Source organism: Trachemys scripta, chromosome 23 (genome assembly GCF_013100865.1).
Source record: "Trachemys scripta elegans isolate TJP31775 chromosome 23, CAS_Tse_1.0, whole genome shotgun sequence".
Lineage (NCBI taxonomy): Eukaryota > Metazoa > Chordata > Testudines > Emydidae > Trachemys > Trachemys scripta.
In genome coordinates, this window is record NC_048320.1 from 15,741,305 (window position 1) to 15,756,892 (window position 15,588).

General features: G+C 52.1%; 1 protein-coding gene across 6 annotated transcripts in view; it reads right to left on the reverse strand.

The window, feature by feature from the left end:
• The window catches only part of ETV4 (ETS variant transcription factor 4), a 44,811-nt gene that overhangs the window by 9,687 nt on the left and 19,536 nt on the right, over positions 1 to 15,588 (reverse strand). For 3 of the 6 annotated variants that reach the window (XM_034755836.1, XM_034755835.1, XM_034755832.1), the window contains exons 5-8: positions 13,968 to 14,021; positions 5,320 to 5,446; positions 3,193 to 3,351; positions 2,518 to 2,768 (exon numbers count right to left, since the gene is read on the reverse strand). In XM_034755836.1, coding sequence (XP_034611727.1) covers positions 2,518 to 2,768; positions 3,193 to 3,351; positions 5,320 to 5,446; positions 13,968 to 14,021 — 591 coding nt within the window. The remainder of the gene's footprint in view (positions 1 to 2,517; positions 2,769 to 3,192; positions 3,352 to 5,319; positions 5,447 to 13,967; positions 14,022 to 15,588) is intronic. The other 3 variants (XM_034755837.1, XM_034755833.1, XM_034755838.1) reach the window with 2 other exon arrangements.

Here is a 15,588-nt window from a genome sequence, read left to right on the forward strand (position 1 = left end):
GTTAGATGGACCCCTAGTCTGATTGGGATTAGCAGTTCATATGTTGTGGTGTGAGGAACACACACAGAGTTCCATTCCCCTCTGTATTTTGTCACTTACTCATCATTCACTCGGGACTCTGGATTAGTGATTGTGCATTGCTGGGAGAGGTGTCAGAAGACAACAAGGCACCCCCAGGATTCTTCAAGGAAGCAGAGAAACCAGATGTGACCTACGCTGCCCATGCACAGGTCTGGATCCAGAGGTATGGGCTCCTTTTTTTGAGGACTCACCCTTGGAATCTAACCAGAACATGACTAAAAATACATCCAGAAAGCAAGAGTACTGCTCAGTGTTCCCAGATCCATCAAGAGGAGGTCATTGTAGCCTGGCCAGCTGCCAGAGCATTTCTGCAGATTGCAAGAGTCAGAGTTCCTACCAGGAAACATTCTCTGATCTTTTTAAGGAAGCAAAAGTTATTATTTATTGTTGTTGTTAGCAGGCAGTTTGTGGGGCACAGCTCAAAGACTAAATATGGGACTTGAGCTTTTTTCCATGGTCTTTGTTACCCCAGTCAGAGTGCAAGGCACTTCCATGACTCCTTACAAATTGGGCTCAGTATGGGCCCAGTCCTGCATTGCTGACGGAGTTTTGCCATTGATTGCAATAACGCAGGATCGTCCCATCCCTGCAGGGTTGTGGGCAGCACAGAACCCACTGGGGGGCTGAGCAGGCAGGACGTGGCAGTATTGCCAATACTGCCAGGCAGTTCTGAGGTTTCACTGGAAACTGGCAGGCCTGCAGTCCATTTTCTAAGCAATTATAGACTCATCATCGTCTCAAAAGTCACTGCTTTCCAAAAATCCTCCACTTTATCATTCAGGGAGAAAGGAATTTGCTCCAGAGAGCCCGTGGAATGTCCTCTGTAATAGGCCAACTAGGGCGAGGCAGAGAGATTATGCTTCTTGGCCTCCATGTCTGGCCCCTTCACCACTTAAGATTGTCAATAACAGGCTAGTAAAGAACATGCATTACTGTGCATTAGCCTTCATTAATTTCCCAGCTCTGAGGGCCGCGAGAATCTCTGGCAGGGCAGCATTCCTGTAATTAGGGTTCAGGCACGGGGGGAGGAAGGCCACACCTCTCTTTGAGATGTAATCGTAGGCTTCAGGGAAAGATAGAGGACAGACTTGGGGAGCAGCCCAGTGACCTGTAATCCCCTGCAGACCCTCTGGGATGCTCTGTCCCTTTCCCTTTGAGGCAGGCAACGTGGCATCCTATGTGTGTATGTAGCACCCAGCACAATAGGGTCCTGCTCTTTGACCAGAACCCCTAGGCAATATTAAAATAGAAATAATACCCTAACAACATAAATTCCTACTGGGCAGCTGCAGCTGTGGGATTCTCCTTCTGCAGCCTGGAAAGTCTGATTCATCGATTCACAGAGTTCAAGGCCAGAATGGGCCATTCTGATCATCTAGTGCAGGGGTTCTCAAACTTCTTTGCTCCGTGACTCCCGTCTGACAACAAAAACTACTACACGACCTCAGGAGAGGGGACTGAAGCCTGAGCCCACCCAAGCCCTGCTGCCCTGGGGTGGGGGGGACGCCTAAAGCCAATGTCCGAGCCCCACCAGCCCTGGTTGGGGAGGGGAGGCGCAAAGCTTCAGCCCCAGGCAGGGGGCCTGTAACCTGAGCCCTGCCGCCCAGGGCTTGGGCTTTGGTCCTAGGTGGTGGAGCTTGGGCTTTAGTCCCAGGCCCCAGCAAGTCTCAGCCAGGCCTGGCGACCCCATTAAAATGGGGTCGTGACCCACAGTTTGAGAACCGCTGATCTAGTCTGACCTCTTGCATAGCACAGGCCCCAGAACCTCATCCGGTAATTTCTGCATCAAACTTCTAAATGCTGTCTGAGCTGTAGCTTATCTTTTAGAAAGAGACCCCCCCCCCCCTCGATTTAAAGATTTCACGGGATGGAGAATCCACGATGGCCCTAGGTAAACTGTTCCAGTGGTTAATCACCCACCCTAATAAAAATCTCTGCCTTTTTCCCAGGTGGGATTTGTCTCGTTTCAGCTTTCAATCAGTGGGTCTTGTTCTGCCTTTTTCTACTAGAGTAAAGAGCCATTTTCTGTCAGAAACGTCTTCCCTGGGCAAGTACGGGTAGACGGGTATCAAGTTACCTCTTCACCGTCTCTTGGATAAACTAAACCGATTGGGCTTCCGAAGCCTCTCACTCAGTCTAAAGGCACGTTTTCCAACCTCGAATCAGTCTCATAGCTCTTTCCCTGCTGCTCTCCTGAAACCTCCCTCAGGCTCACAGGGCGTGGAAATTGGGAGGGGAGGTTTTCCAGCAGGAGGGAGGCTGTTAGCCAAAGCACCTATGCGCTGCTGCCCCATAGCATGGCAATGAAAAGCTAGAACAAAAATGCCACTTCAGAGCCCGTGACAATGCCAGCGAGTAGGTTCCCCAGGAGCCAGTGCACCCAGCAGCCTCTGGTCTGCATGCATTGCTCTAGTCAGGATAATTCTCCTGCCCTACCTGAGTCATAGGCATAGTCTGTCTGCTCCTGCTTGATCACCACTCCCGCTGGGTACCGGTGGTCACTGCTGCCCCCCAGCTGGCTTGCCTGCTCATACATCGGGTCATGGTACTCCTGTTTAAAGCCCTGCGGATGGTACTGTAGGCAGGGCTCGGACATCTGTCGCTGGTAGGCAACTGGAGCTTCTCGGCCCATGCCCTGAGAGGAGGGGAAGGAACGGCACATCTCCGTAGGCGGCTGGTAGACGGAGCTAAACGGGGGGAAATAGCTGATGTGGTGACTGCTTTCCCTAATCACAAACTGTTCGGGACCCATATGCAAAGGTGGGAGGAACAGGGATTTAGAGGGTTGTACCTTAATCAAAAGAGACACTCATGCAGAGCTCTAGCAAGGAAAGGGCACCTTGCAGGGTATTCCCAGGGGCTGTTGCATAGCTGTAGGTCATATAGAATCTACAGCTATAGAGCGGAATGGGCTTCAGACAACAGACTTCCCCCACATGGGCACCAGGCAGCAGCTTGGGACCCAGGCTGGTAACAAGAGGGAAGGTCTAGGATTGCTGGAAAGTGACAGCTTTGATTCAGATACAGTGGGGGACATCAAGGGAGCTTTGGGGAGGGCAGCCCCTTTCACTGGAGGCTGTCTACCACCTTGCCACTGGTGTGGTCACTCACCTGTGTTCCATGAGGTATCCACGGCTGGATGTGGGTTGGGACGGCCCCCGAGGGCTCAGGAAGCTCCTGTCCTGCCTAGGGAAATGTTGAAGCGGTGACTGTATCGGGGTTCCTGGGTTTGGGGACTTGAGTCCAACTTGTCTGGTTTGGTCATAGGCACTGGGACAGTCAAACAGATATTGGAATATTACAATCTCCTGACAGCGACCCATTCCATTCACCTGGGGAGAATGTGCCACAGGCAGTCACCTGGCAGTGCACCTCTCTGAGGAAACTTCCCTCTTTCTTATTACTGATCACTCTCCTTGATCAAACTAATGGCACTTTGCAGAGGGGTCACCCAATGAAATTAATAGGCAGCAGGTTTAAAACAAACAAAAGGAAGTATTTCGTCACACAACGCACAGTCAACCTGTGGAACTCCTTGCCAGAGGATGTTGTGAAGGCCAAGGCTATAACAGGGTTCAAAAAAGAACTAGATAAATTCATGGAGGATAGGTCCATCAATGGCTATTAACCAGGATGGGCACGGATGGTGTCCCTAGTCTCTGTTTGCCAGAAGCTGGGAATGGGCGACAGGGGATGGATCACTTGATGATTCCCTGTGATCATTCCCTCTGGGGCACCTGGCATTGGCCACTGTTGGAAGACAGGATACTGGGCTAGATGGACCTGTGGTCTGACCAAATATGGCCGTTTTTATGTTCCTATGAATGGGAGGACAAGGCCTGGGTGGTGAAGAGCTTACAGTGCAAATACAAAGACGTGCAGAAGAGTGGTGGGGAGGTCAGTACCAGGAGGATCTGGGGAAGGGAGGGATGAAGGAGGAGAGGGAAAGTGCTTGGCAAACAAGAAGAGGGAAATTGTTCTAAGCATCAGGGGCATCCAATACACCACTAAAGAGATGCAGGGGGACCGTGCAGAGATTGAGAACAGGTACAGCAGAGCACTGCTACATTGGGAGGGTTTATTTGAACAAGTAAACATGCTGGCACCAGTGGCAGATTTAGAGTTAGTGGGGCCTGTGCGCTGCTTCATTTTCGCCCCATCCTCCCCCCGCCGCCCCTGGACCCAGCCAAGAAAAAGAACATTCTCTCCTATCTCCCCCACGTTTTTCATTCTTTTTTTCTTCATCCTCCTCCTATATTATAAGTAATGGGAAGTAAATGAAAATAAAATGAGGTGTGTTGATGAGGGCAGGGGGTTGGGGTGCAGGAGTCGGGCTCTGGGAGGAAGTTTGGGTGCTGGGTGTGGGCTCTGGGCTGGGGCAGGGGATTGGGGTGTGGGAGGGGTGAGGGGTGCGGGCTCTAGGAGGAAGTTTGGGTGTGGGGTGCAGGCTGTGGGCTGGGGCAGGGGGGTGGTGCTTACCTCGGGCAGCGTGGCTCCCAAAGCGACTGGCACCCCCCACCCTCCAGGTGTGGCTCCTAGGCGGGGGGGAGGGCATGGGGTCTCCGCACACTGCTGCCCATAGGCACCCTCTGCAGCTCCCATTGGCCACAGTTCCCAGCCAATGGGAGCTGCGGTGTTGGCGCTCGGTGCGGGGGCAGCGTGCGGCGACAACTCCCCCCAGGGGCCACAAGGACATGCCGTCCACTTCCAGGAGCGAAGCGGCGCAGAGGGAGGGAGGCAGAGCAGGCAGGAAGCTGCCTTAGCCCTGCTGCTGGTGCGTCTCTGTGCACCCCTTGGGGGGAGGGAGGCAGCAGGTCTCCGTGTGCTGTCCAGGGCAGGGGCAGCGTGTGGAGCTGCTTCCCCCCAACCAGGGGTGCGCAGAGACATGCCAGCAGCTGGCCGCTTCCAGGAGCAGCGTGGGGCCTGCCTGAGCCCTGCTGCGCCACCCGCTGGGACTTGGGGGCAGGTTGTCAGATATTTGTCCTGCATTTTGGGGGCCCCCCTGTTGTTGGGGGCCCTGTTGTTTCATGGTAAATCCGCTCCTGGCTGGCACTGATACTGTACCATAAACTAGCATACGAGCAGGCTGCCGGGGTGCAGTGTTAAACGGGATGTAACCCATCAATCAGTTTGCACTAGCAGGTCAGAAGAGACCCAGCGACCCAACAGGACATGTTGCAGTAGCATTCCCTCATCTTTAGTTACTCTTCCCTCCCTCCTGCATGCGAGCGGCATTACCTGGTGTAAAGGCATTGCTCGCCATTGTGGTACCGAAATGGCTGCTTATGGCTGCAGGACAGTGCTGGGTCAGAACAGGGACTCTGCGGCTCCTTCTTAACTTTAGCAGGAGGGCTGTGAAAAGCTACTGAGAGAGAGAAAGAAACAGGCAAGTCAAAACTCCTCCTGGGCCCGGAGAGATGGCATTTGTGTCAGCGGAGAAAATAAAGGCAACTGAGACACATGGGCACGCACTGCCTGACCTACTTACCTGGCTCTAGGTCAGGGGTCTCAAACTCAGATGACCTCGAGGGCCGCATGAGGACTAGTGCATTGGCCCGAGGGCCGCATCACTGACCACCCCCCTCGTTGCCCCCGGCCCCGCCTCCACTCCACCCCTTCCATGAGGCCCCGCCCCTGCCCCGCCTCACCTCTTCTCGCCCCTTCCCTGCCTCCATTCCAACCCCTTCCCCAAAGTCCTCACCCCAGGGGGTGCAGAGGGGGCTCAGGGCAGGGAGTTAAGGTGCAGGAGGTGTGCAGGGTACGGCAGGGAATTGGGGTGTGGGGTGCAGGAGTGGTGAGGGGTGCAGCGGGGGCTCAGGGCAGGGAGTGCAGGAGGTGTGCAGGGTGCTGCAGGGAGCTCAGGGCAGGGAGTTGGGGTGCAGGAGGGGGTGAGGGGTGCAGCAGGGGGTTGGGGTGCAGTGTGTGGCAGGGGGCTCCAGGCAGGGGGTTGGGGTGCAGGAGGGGTGAGGGGTGCAGGGTGTGGCAGGGGGGGTCAGGTGAGGGAGTTGGGGTACAGGAGGGGTGTGGGATGTAGTAGGGGGCTCCGGGCAGGGGGTTAGGGTGCACAAGGGGTGCGGGGTACGGGCTCCAGCCCGGCGCCGCTTACCTAGAGCGGGGTGGCAGCGCCGCGCCCCATGGCCAGGGCAGGGTCCCTGCCTGCCCTGTCCCCGCTCCACTCCAGGAAGCAGCCGGAGTCCGGGGGGGAGGGGGGGGGAGAGACGGTGCCATGTGCTGCTCTTGCTGCTCCTCCAGGTACCTCCCCCAAAGTTCCCATTGACCGCGGTTCCCGGTTCCCAGTTCCTGGCCAATGGCAGCTGCAAGAGCACAGAGCCCTCTACTTGCCTCCCACCCCCCTGCTCAGGGCTGCAGGGACATACAGTAGTTCAGCTGCTTCAGGGAGCAGCGCGGGGCTCGCGGCAACACGGGGTAGGCGGGGGGGAGTGCGGGGAGCTTGGCGGGCCGCACGAAAGAACCCCGCGGGCCACCGCGTGTTTGAGACTCCTGCTCAAAGCAGAATAACAATGGGTACAACTGTTCTCTGGAGTTTCCCGAACTCTGTCCCAAATACCCCTCCCCGCCCTTTGTTTACACTAGCTGCTGTCCGAATATTTAGTTAGGTACATACTGTGCCCTTAAAGACGCTAATCTGGGGAAGAGATTATAGGCACTGTGAAAGTCCAGGGCAGGCTAGGTAGGAGGGAGAGTAGGTATATGCTAAGCAGTTCAGAACTTGGCAGGGGAGAGGCGACATGGTGTGTGGGTGTCTAATTATTTTGTGTTATAACCCAATGGGTCACACATTCATATTCTGCTTTTCAACACCTAGAACCTAAGGTCTGGCTTTGCATCAGGCAAACCACCCTCTCAGGTTCACATGCATGCTAACTGTGTGTTGTGAGTCACATCACCATGTCGTTACATTGTGCCATACTGTACTGACACAGTCTCATGAGGTACATTTCATGATATGCTAGTTTGTCCTGTAGGACAAACAATTTAAGATGGTTACCATAGAAACGGCTATACTGGCTGCTGAAGGATGTCCGTAGGGAAATATTATTACACTTACTGAGCCATCGTCACTGCTTAGTGCTGTACCAACGCAGAAGAAAACAAGGACTAATATTTTCAAGAGTTCCTTCGTGACTTCGGAGGCTAAATTCCATTTTCAAGTGACTTAGACAGTTAAGAGTCTAAATCCCACTCACTTTCAATGAGAGTTCAGCTTCTAAGTCACTTAGGGGCTCTTGAAAATTTTATCCAAGGTCTCTGCCCAAAAGTCAGTACAGACAATGTCACACGGGACCATCGGACTCATGGGTCAGAGGTCAAAGCTTGCAGTGTTAGGGAGTTTTGTTTGATTTCTTTAATTTGGAAGATTAAAACCCCTTCCTAACCAGCAGTATCAGCAAGATGCCCCTTTGTAACATTAGCGATTTCAGGTTGTCTCCTGGGAACCAGCCAAGTGTAACCACACAGTTCACTAACACGCGCAGCACCATGACACAGCCGGCTGCATGCGATGTGACATTTGACAGCGTGGGTTCAGACGACATACAACAATTAGGGATGTTCCCCAGTGCCCTCTCACAGAGACTGCTCATGGAACTGGGAGGAGGAGATATTTATTGTGAAGGAGGCATAACCACTGCTTCCCCAACACCCTCTTTTTTATTTTTCATTATCTACTTAGAACAGAGAACAGTGCAGGTCACACAGAGTTCTGGGTTGCAGCTATCTGGAGAAAGGCCCAATGTAGCTAGGTAAATGTTTGCCTAGTGAGTGACAGCTCAGCAAAGCACTGGGCACTTTAAAGTCGCACAATCAGTCTGCCAGTGTTGCATTTTATCTTAGATCTTTAGGAAATGCTCTTTATCCAGAATTCCTACAGATAAAGAGCAAAAATCAGATACAAACCAACAGCCCCTCACTGACAACAACAGCATGGAAAGCCTTCAGGCTGTCAGTAGGCAGCTACAAGCCAGAGAGTTCCCTTGAAACTGTTAACAACACACACCTTATTTCCAGTCTGAATTTGTCTAGCTTCAGTTTCCAGCCATTGGATCACGCTAGATCTTTGCCTGCTAGATTGAAGAGCCTATTAACAAATCTTTGTTTACCAGTAAGGTCCTGATGGACTATAATCAAGTCGTCCCTTAACATTCTCTTTGGGCAGGTTTTCTAGTCTAATGTTTTAATGAGGGCTGGAGAAGCCCAGCTAGGTCACACGTAGTTCACCCCTCGGGACCCAGTGCTCCCTAGTGTCTTGTCCCGTCTAATTTTCAGTGTGCCAGCACTTCTCTGGACAGGGCTAGCACATTACACATCAGCAGGAAGGACAATGCTACAATCTCCCGGCTGCGGTGCACCACAATCAGCCTCCACCAGCTCAAGTGTCTGCCACTTTGCTCCAGGTTTCTGCAGCACCGGCATGGTGGGTTGTGGCAATTTCCTTTGGTGGACTTGGCTTCTTTCCATGCTGAGGGAGGGGCAGGGAGAAACAAGCAGTCTGTTTGGTCCAAACTGGTAGACTGCCAGAGAGTGAACTTGCAGAGGAGATGTAGTAACCTCCCATAGGAGTGTGTGCGTAGATGGGGGGCAGGGGAGTGAGTGATGGGGGTGGGGAGCGTGTTACTGCATGAACCATTGCAGAGAGGTATAAAATCACAGAACTGTGGGGCTGGAAGGGACCTCGAGAAGTCATCAAGTCCAGCCCCCTGTCTGAGGCAAGACCAAGTAAACCTGGACTATACCTGACAGGTGTTTGTCCAGCCTGTTCTTAAAAACCTCCAGTGACAGGGATTCCACCACCTCCTTTGAAAGCTTGACCCAGAGCTTAACTATCCTTAGAGTTAGAAAGTTTTTCCTAATCTCTAACCTAAATCTCCCTTACTGTAGATTAAGCCCATTGTTTCTTGTCCTACTTTCAGTGATCATGGAAAACAATTAATTGCAGTCCTCCGTATGTGCGCAAGTTTGGTTGATTCCACACTCATCTAAAGCATTCCTTATTTAAAGAAAGAGCACTGTCCCATCTTCAACGCTCCAGCCAGTGGCTTTGGCCTGATGCAGGCAGGAAGAAATATTTCTGAGCTGGCTAGAATGTAATGAATAACAAACGTGGGTTGCAGTTTACAGGGTCAGGAAGTGGGATGCGGATATTGTTACGTCTTATGCATAATTAAATCCAGCAGGGAGCAAAATCTCTTTACAGGCTCTTCTGAGGAGCATGTCTCAGGCTGAGGGCCACATGCAGCTCTGTGGACAAGGTAAGCACCTTCTGACTTTGCCTCTCCTGCTGCCTTCAAGTCAAGACTGGACATAGGAAGGAAAGAGCTACATGGGTTATGCCCCATTTTGAACCTTCAACAAGGAGAGGGGAGAAAAGGGAAGAAGAGGCATAAGGAGTGGAGGGGTTAGGTACAGAGAGATGTGCATTCTTGCACTGGGTCTATGTTTGGTCCTCAATCACCAGGTTCATACCTAGTTAAAAATTCCATCCACTCTAGCTGATACCATTTCACTTACCAGGGGTTCAGGTGCTTAAAATCTCCCTAAAAACCTAGGCAAGGTTAAGTACTGATCTGTGAATGGCTTGCTCGGTTTATTTTAGCACTAAGTAACCTGAGACATTAATTGGCCAGTCAACTTCATGCCAGGCCCTTTGCCAACAGCAGGAGGCTCTCTCTGAGATGAGCCACGCTGGCTGATTTGCTGAGTTCTAGCCATGAGGATTCTGCTGTGCATTCTGCCCTGCAGCAGCTGGCGAAGGGAGCAAGACCTGCTTCACCCCTTATAAGAGGGGGTCCAAGTGAATTCTTGAAATTCCTAGTGCCCCTGAGGTGGGAGAACAAGCCCCTGAGAATCCCCCCAGGAATAACAAGAGTGGCACCCCAACTGCGTCAGGCTAGCTTACCGCCACAAGAGTTGCCCCAGTTTTTTTATTTCTACCCCCCCCCCCCCAGCAGTTGTTCTCTAACCCAGCCACCTTTGCTTTTCAGCTGCACAAGGAGGCACCTTTGAGCATTTTTGGAGCCTTACTGAGCACCCAGGAGCCTGGCCATTGAGAGCTCTCCAGGACAAGGCTTGTGGTTTTTTTTTTTTAATTTCCAACATTTTAGGCACTAACTTTCCTATTTTCATGAGCAGATATTGCTGGAAACAAATGCTTGGAAGCAGCTCTGCTGTCAGTTACAGCAACCTAAATCTGGAGCAATGACTTTGTGTTACTCTGGGATTATGCCGTTGTAACTGAAAGCAGAGTTGGCCCTTGGTGTTTCTCTTCTCCCCTGTGAGATGCTGAAGATGTTGCCCTGGACTCCCCATAAACAACCTACCTGGGGTAGAAGTGGGTTGGAGGCTGTAATTGGGTGGCTCACCCGGTATGGGCAGGAGGGCTGGGGTTAGCCAGCCCTGATTACAGAATGAGCCACTCCTGGGAGAGATCAGGGTGGCTGCCTATAAAAAGCAGCAGGAGGCTCCCCTGAGGGAGGGAAGCACAGGCTGTGGTAGAGAGAGAGTGTGAATGGTTCCTGCAGGGGTGAGGTGCTGAGCCCAAGGGGTCTGTGAGCAAGGAACTGTAGTGAGCAGGATGTGTCTGCTGGGATCCTGCCTGAGAGAAGGGTTAGGGACTGGAAGCCAGAGAGCTGAGAGAGGCTGAACGGCTGCCACCTAAAGCCTGAAAGAGACTTTGGCCTGGGGCCTAGCTCTGGGAAAAAGGGCTGGGAACTCCCTCTATAAAGGGAGAGAGGGACTGAACTGGGGTTGGAGCCTGGAGGCCTGCTATGTAAGGACTCAATACAGGCAGGGCTGGCTCCAGCTTTTTTCCACCCCAAGTGACGAAGCGGAAAAAAAGATAAAGCCGATCGGAGGCACTTCAGCGGCAGCCCAATTGGGTTGCGGATCCTTTGCTCCCTCTCTTCCTCTTCGGTGGCCGCTCAGAGAGGGAGTGAGGGAGCTGCCGCCCCAAGCACCTGCTTCCTTGGCTGGTGCCTGGAGCCAGCCCTGAATACTGGTTCAAATCCAAAGTCATCTCTCTGTGGAGGTGACATGTGGCCCCTCGACTGTAAATAAGCAGGTATCCCAGTCCAGGACTGGAGAAAGGGGCAGCTTATCACCTCTAGGCCACACCTGGTGATTCCAAACAAACCCAGTCTCCATCAGAGGGAGGGATAGCTCAGGGGTTTGAGCATCGGCCTGCTACACCCAGGGTTATGAGTTCAATCCTTGAGGGGATCATTTAGGGATCAGGGGAAAAATCTGTCTGGGGATTGGTCCTGCTTTGAGCAGGGGGTTGGACTAGATACCTCCTGAGGTCCCTTCCAACCCTGCTATTCTATGATTCTACCTGGAGCCTCACCCCCTTCACCTGCTCTGACTTTTAGCCCAAAGGAGAAGAGCCCATGTGCTTATTCCTCAAATCACTCCACACCCCCAAGGGATCCAACCCTTCAGGTAGAAATCAACACAAATAAATACATCTGCAACAGCAGGACGGCTCCCGGGCCTTATTGCGCAGGGCTTGATCCTACAGCCAAACCGGAGGCATCCATCAATCACAGTGGAGAGGCATGCTCATGAATAGCTCCTTGCACAACCTGAACAGGAGAGAGTCCTCTTCCCCCCACAACCCCGCCCCCTGGGGCCTGTCCCACACCTGGGAGAGATTCCGTGTCTGAAGCATGACATCTGTGCAAACAGTGCCGTGGCAGGGGCAGAGGAGAGCCGTCTTTTTCCATAGCTCTGGAGCCCTCCTTCCCCTTCTGTCTGTGACAGCTCAATTCGTTTTACAGAGTAAACAGAAACTATAGAACAAGCCGCAAAAATGCTGCTGTCAAGGGAGAGAAAAAAACCCACTGCCCAGTACACTGAGCTCCATTCAAGCCTCACGAAGCAAAGTGCGCTAGGAGCGGCCAACCCTTTCCGGCCCCTAATAGCTGGGGCAGGCTATCACATTACAACTGGCTCATTCATTCAGACTGGAACATGGGACCAGCCCTCTCCTCAGCTCCAGGTCAGCGGGAGGAAGAAAGAAGTCATATGACTTAGCGCACACGCTGGGCCAGTGCTGCAAAGCCAAATCCCAGTGACGGGGAGAGGGGAGTGAGCAGAAAAAGTGCTTTGTCCTTTTTTTCATGAGCAGACACAGAAAGGGGGAGGGGAACCCCTCCCTGGAGCTAATGGGGAGAGAGGAGCATGGTCCCTGGAAAAGCACAGAGCTGCCTGGAAGGGCTTTAAACATCTATCTCTCTCTGTTCTCAGTTACTGTGAGATGTTGACATGTGCAGGGGCTTGGAGATGGGCTTCCTGCAGCTCTGACACGCCAGGCTCTGGGCTCTCTCAGCCAGCCGGGAACACAGACTCACTACTCAGAACAGTCTATTAATTTTAGTCTCTTGGTCTGAACCAGCCCAGCATCAGCTTCCAGTGTGACTAGATGGGACAGGCAGTTGCAGGGACAACAGGCAGCAGGTTCAGTGTCTCCCAGCTACAAGGTTAATTCTATGAGAATCCAGCTAGGCTCTCAAACTATCACCCTGTGCCATGTACCCAGGCTGGGGTCAGCACAGGGGCCCCTGGAGTGGAGAAAGGGATGGACCATGAACTGAGAGCCAGGAACTCTTGGGCTCTCTCCCCAGCTCTGCCAGTGACGCCTGTGTGACCTTGTGTCTGGGTCCACATCTAGAAAGTAGCCATCCCTCCTGGGGATGTTCATTAGGGCCTGCTCGGGTGCTCTGCAAGGACTGAGCACCCTTATTATACAGAGACGGCTCCTGGTGCTGCACTAACCGCACTGTATCAGACCCTCCTTCATGAACAGACGGGCGTGCTCTGGGGTTAGAATGAGGGTGGCTGATATAAATGGTCCCACACACATGGGCAAACACACACATGATTCTTTCATTGAATGTTTGGTAAAACACAAGGATCAGGCTGGAGCATGGATCTATTAAGGAAACTGATTGTTCTACTGCAGGTCGACCTGAGGGGAGTTCAGTTGTTACACAAGTTTCAGAGTAACAGCCGTGTTAGTCTGTATCCGCAAAAAGAAGAACAGGAGTACTTGTGGCACCTTAGAGACTAACAAATTTATTAGAGCATAAGCTTTCGTGGACTACAGCCCACTTCTGTTACACAGCGTCTCCAATCTGGGCAGCACCAAGTCCCCCTATGCAGTGCCCAGCTCCTAACACAACCCCCTGCCCAGGTGGCAGGTGCCAAAGCTGATTTTCAGAGCCCAGCAGAAGTGATAATTAGGAGGTTCCCAACTTGTCAAGGGAGCTCTCACCGCACTTCCATTTATAGCCATAGGTGGGTACGTGCCGTCAGACTCCCCGCCTTGGGAGATTTAAAGGAGCTGATGGCATTTGTACCCCAGACCCCAATTCCGTACTGTTAATGTCCCATCTAAGAGCTTTGCTTTGGAAATAAGATCCTAACCGAAAATAATTGACTTATGACTAAAGATGGATTTCCCCTTCTTTTTTATCTTCCCTCTTTTCCCCTCCCTCCAGTGAGAACATCTCCATCAAAGCCAATTTCCTTCAGCTTAGTGGCTATAGGTGAAGGTTTCGCCTTTGCATCTCATGCCAATACCACTCCTTAGCTGGCTGGAATTGCCCAGTTAACCACCATACATATCTGCCACCAAACACCAACAGCCTTGGAACCTCTGTGTTAGCGGAATGTGCCTTTGACTGGGAGTAGATAGGGATATTTTTGTCTTGTCTAGAAGGGGATAGGTGGTCACTATCCCTCTGCTTTGGGTGGTGCAGGAGGGAGCTAGTACCTTTTCTTTGATTCTCCATGTGGTGCAGTGATCTTATCATTGTTTGGTTTAAGCGTCTCCTGCCCCTTCCCCATAAACACATTCCCATGGTACTTACAGTTTTCTGAATGAAAGTCAGGCACAAATTGCTCATCGCTGTCTGGAACCTGAGCTGCAAAGGGGGAGAAAGAGAGATGAGGAGAATTAGATTTGGCACTTAGTAAGCTGTAATTAAACAGTAAGGCAGAAATGAGTCTATGTGTGTAAGATCAGAGCTTTCCGCTGGAAGGCTCTGTATGGCCCAAGGCTGGTTTCCCTTAGGGATTACAAGCACATTGATGCAATTCTCCCCCCCTGCAGATTCAGGGAACGTCTACACTACAAAGTTAGGTCGACTTAACTTAAGTCGACATCCAGCCGCCGCAGTAATTAAGTTGGTTGGGCGAGTCTATACCACACTCATTGTGTCGGTGGAGTGCGTCCTCACCAGCAGCCCTTGCATCAATACACAGAGCAGTGCACTGTGGGTAGCTATGCCACAGTGCAACTAGCTGCAGGGGGTTTTGGGAAGGGCTTGCAATGCCTCATGGGACCAAAATATTGCTGCAGGGGGGAATGAGAATGGGAACATGGCTTCGACCTCCCATGACGTAGTTTCCTCCCTCTCTATCCTGATATCAACGGCATACAATCTATACTTTTTGGTGCCTTTTTTGAAAGCCTGGCTTAGTTGTGTGTATGCCATAGACCAAGAAGCATGGACCCAGCTCAGCTGTGCACTCTTGTTGTGAGCATTACAACCACCTCACGCCTTATCCTGCCGTATTTCCAGAGCTGAGACAGGAGCCGCCGCGCGGAACATTGCGATGTCATTCAAGCAGCCCTGCTGCAACCCAAAGAACGAAACTGTTCCCGGTTGCTGCTGGCAGTCACGCAGCGGCTGAACATGGTGGAGTGCCATTTCTGGTCCTGGGAAACAAGCACTGACTGGTGGGATCACATCATTATGCAGCTATGACAAGCATGACTACAGGATGACGAGCAGTGGTTGTAGAACTTTTGAATGCAGAAGGCCCCTTTCCAGGAACTTCGTGCAGAGCTGTCCCCAGCCCTGAAGTGCAGCCACACTAAAATGAGACCTGCTCTGACCATGGAGTAGCGAGTGGCGATCTCTCTGAGGAAGCTTGCAAGGCCAGACTGGTACCGGTCAGTGGGGAGTCAATTCAGAGTTGGTAAATCCACTGTGGATACTGTTGTGATCCAAGCGTGCAGGGCCATTAATAGACTTCTGCTAAGAAGGGTAGTGACTCTGAGCAGTGTGCAGGACATAGTGGATAGTTTTGCCGCGATGAGGTTCCTTAACTGCGGTGGGGCTATAGACGGAACGCATATCCCTATCTTGACACCAGGCCACCTTGCCAAAGAGTACACAAACCGAAAGGAATACTCTTCTACGGTGTTGCAAGCACTCGTGGATCACAGGGGCCGTTTCACCGACATCAATGTGGGATGGTCAGGAAAGGTGCATGATGCGCGTATCTTTAGGAATTCCGGTCTCTTCAGAAAGCTGCAATGGGGGACTTTCTTTCCAGATCACAAAATAACCATTGATAATGTTGAAACGCCAATAGTGATCCTGGGAGACCCAGCCCCCCTTGTTCCCATGGCTCATGAAGCTGTACACTGGCCACCTGGACAGCAGTAAGGAGCGATTCAACAATAGGTTGAGCAAGTGCAGA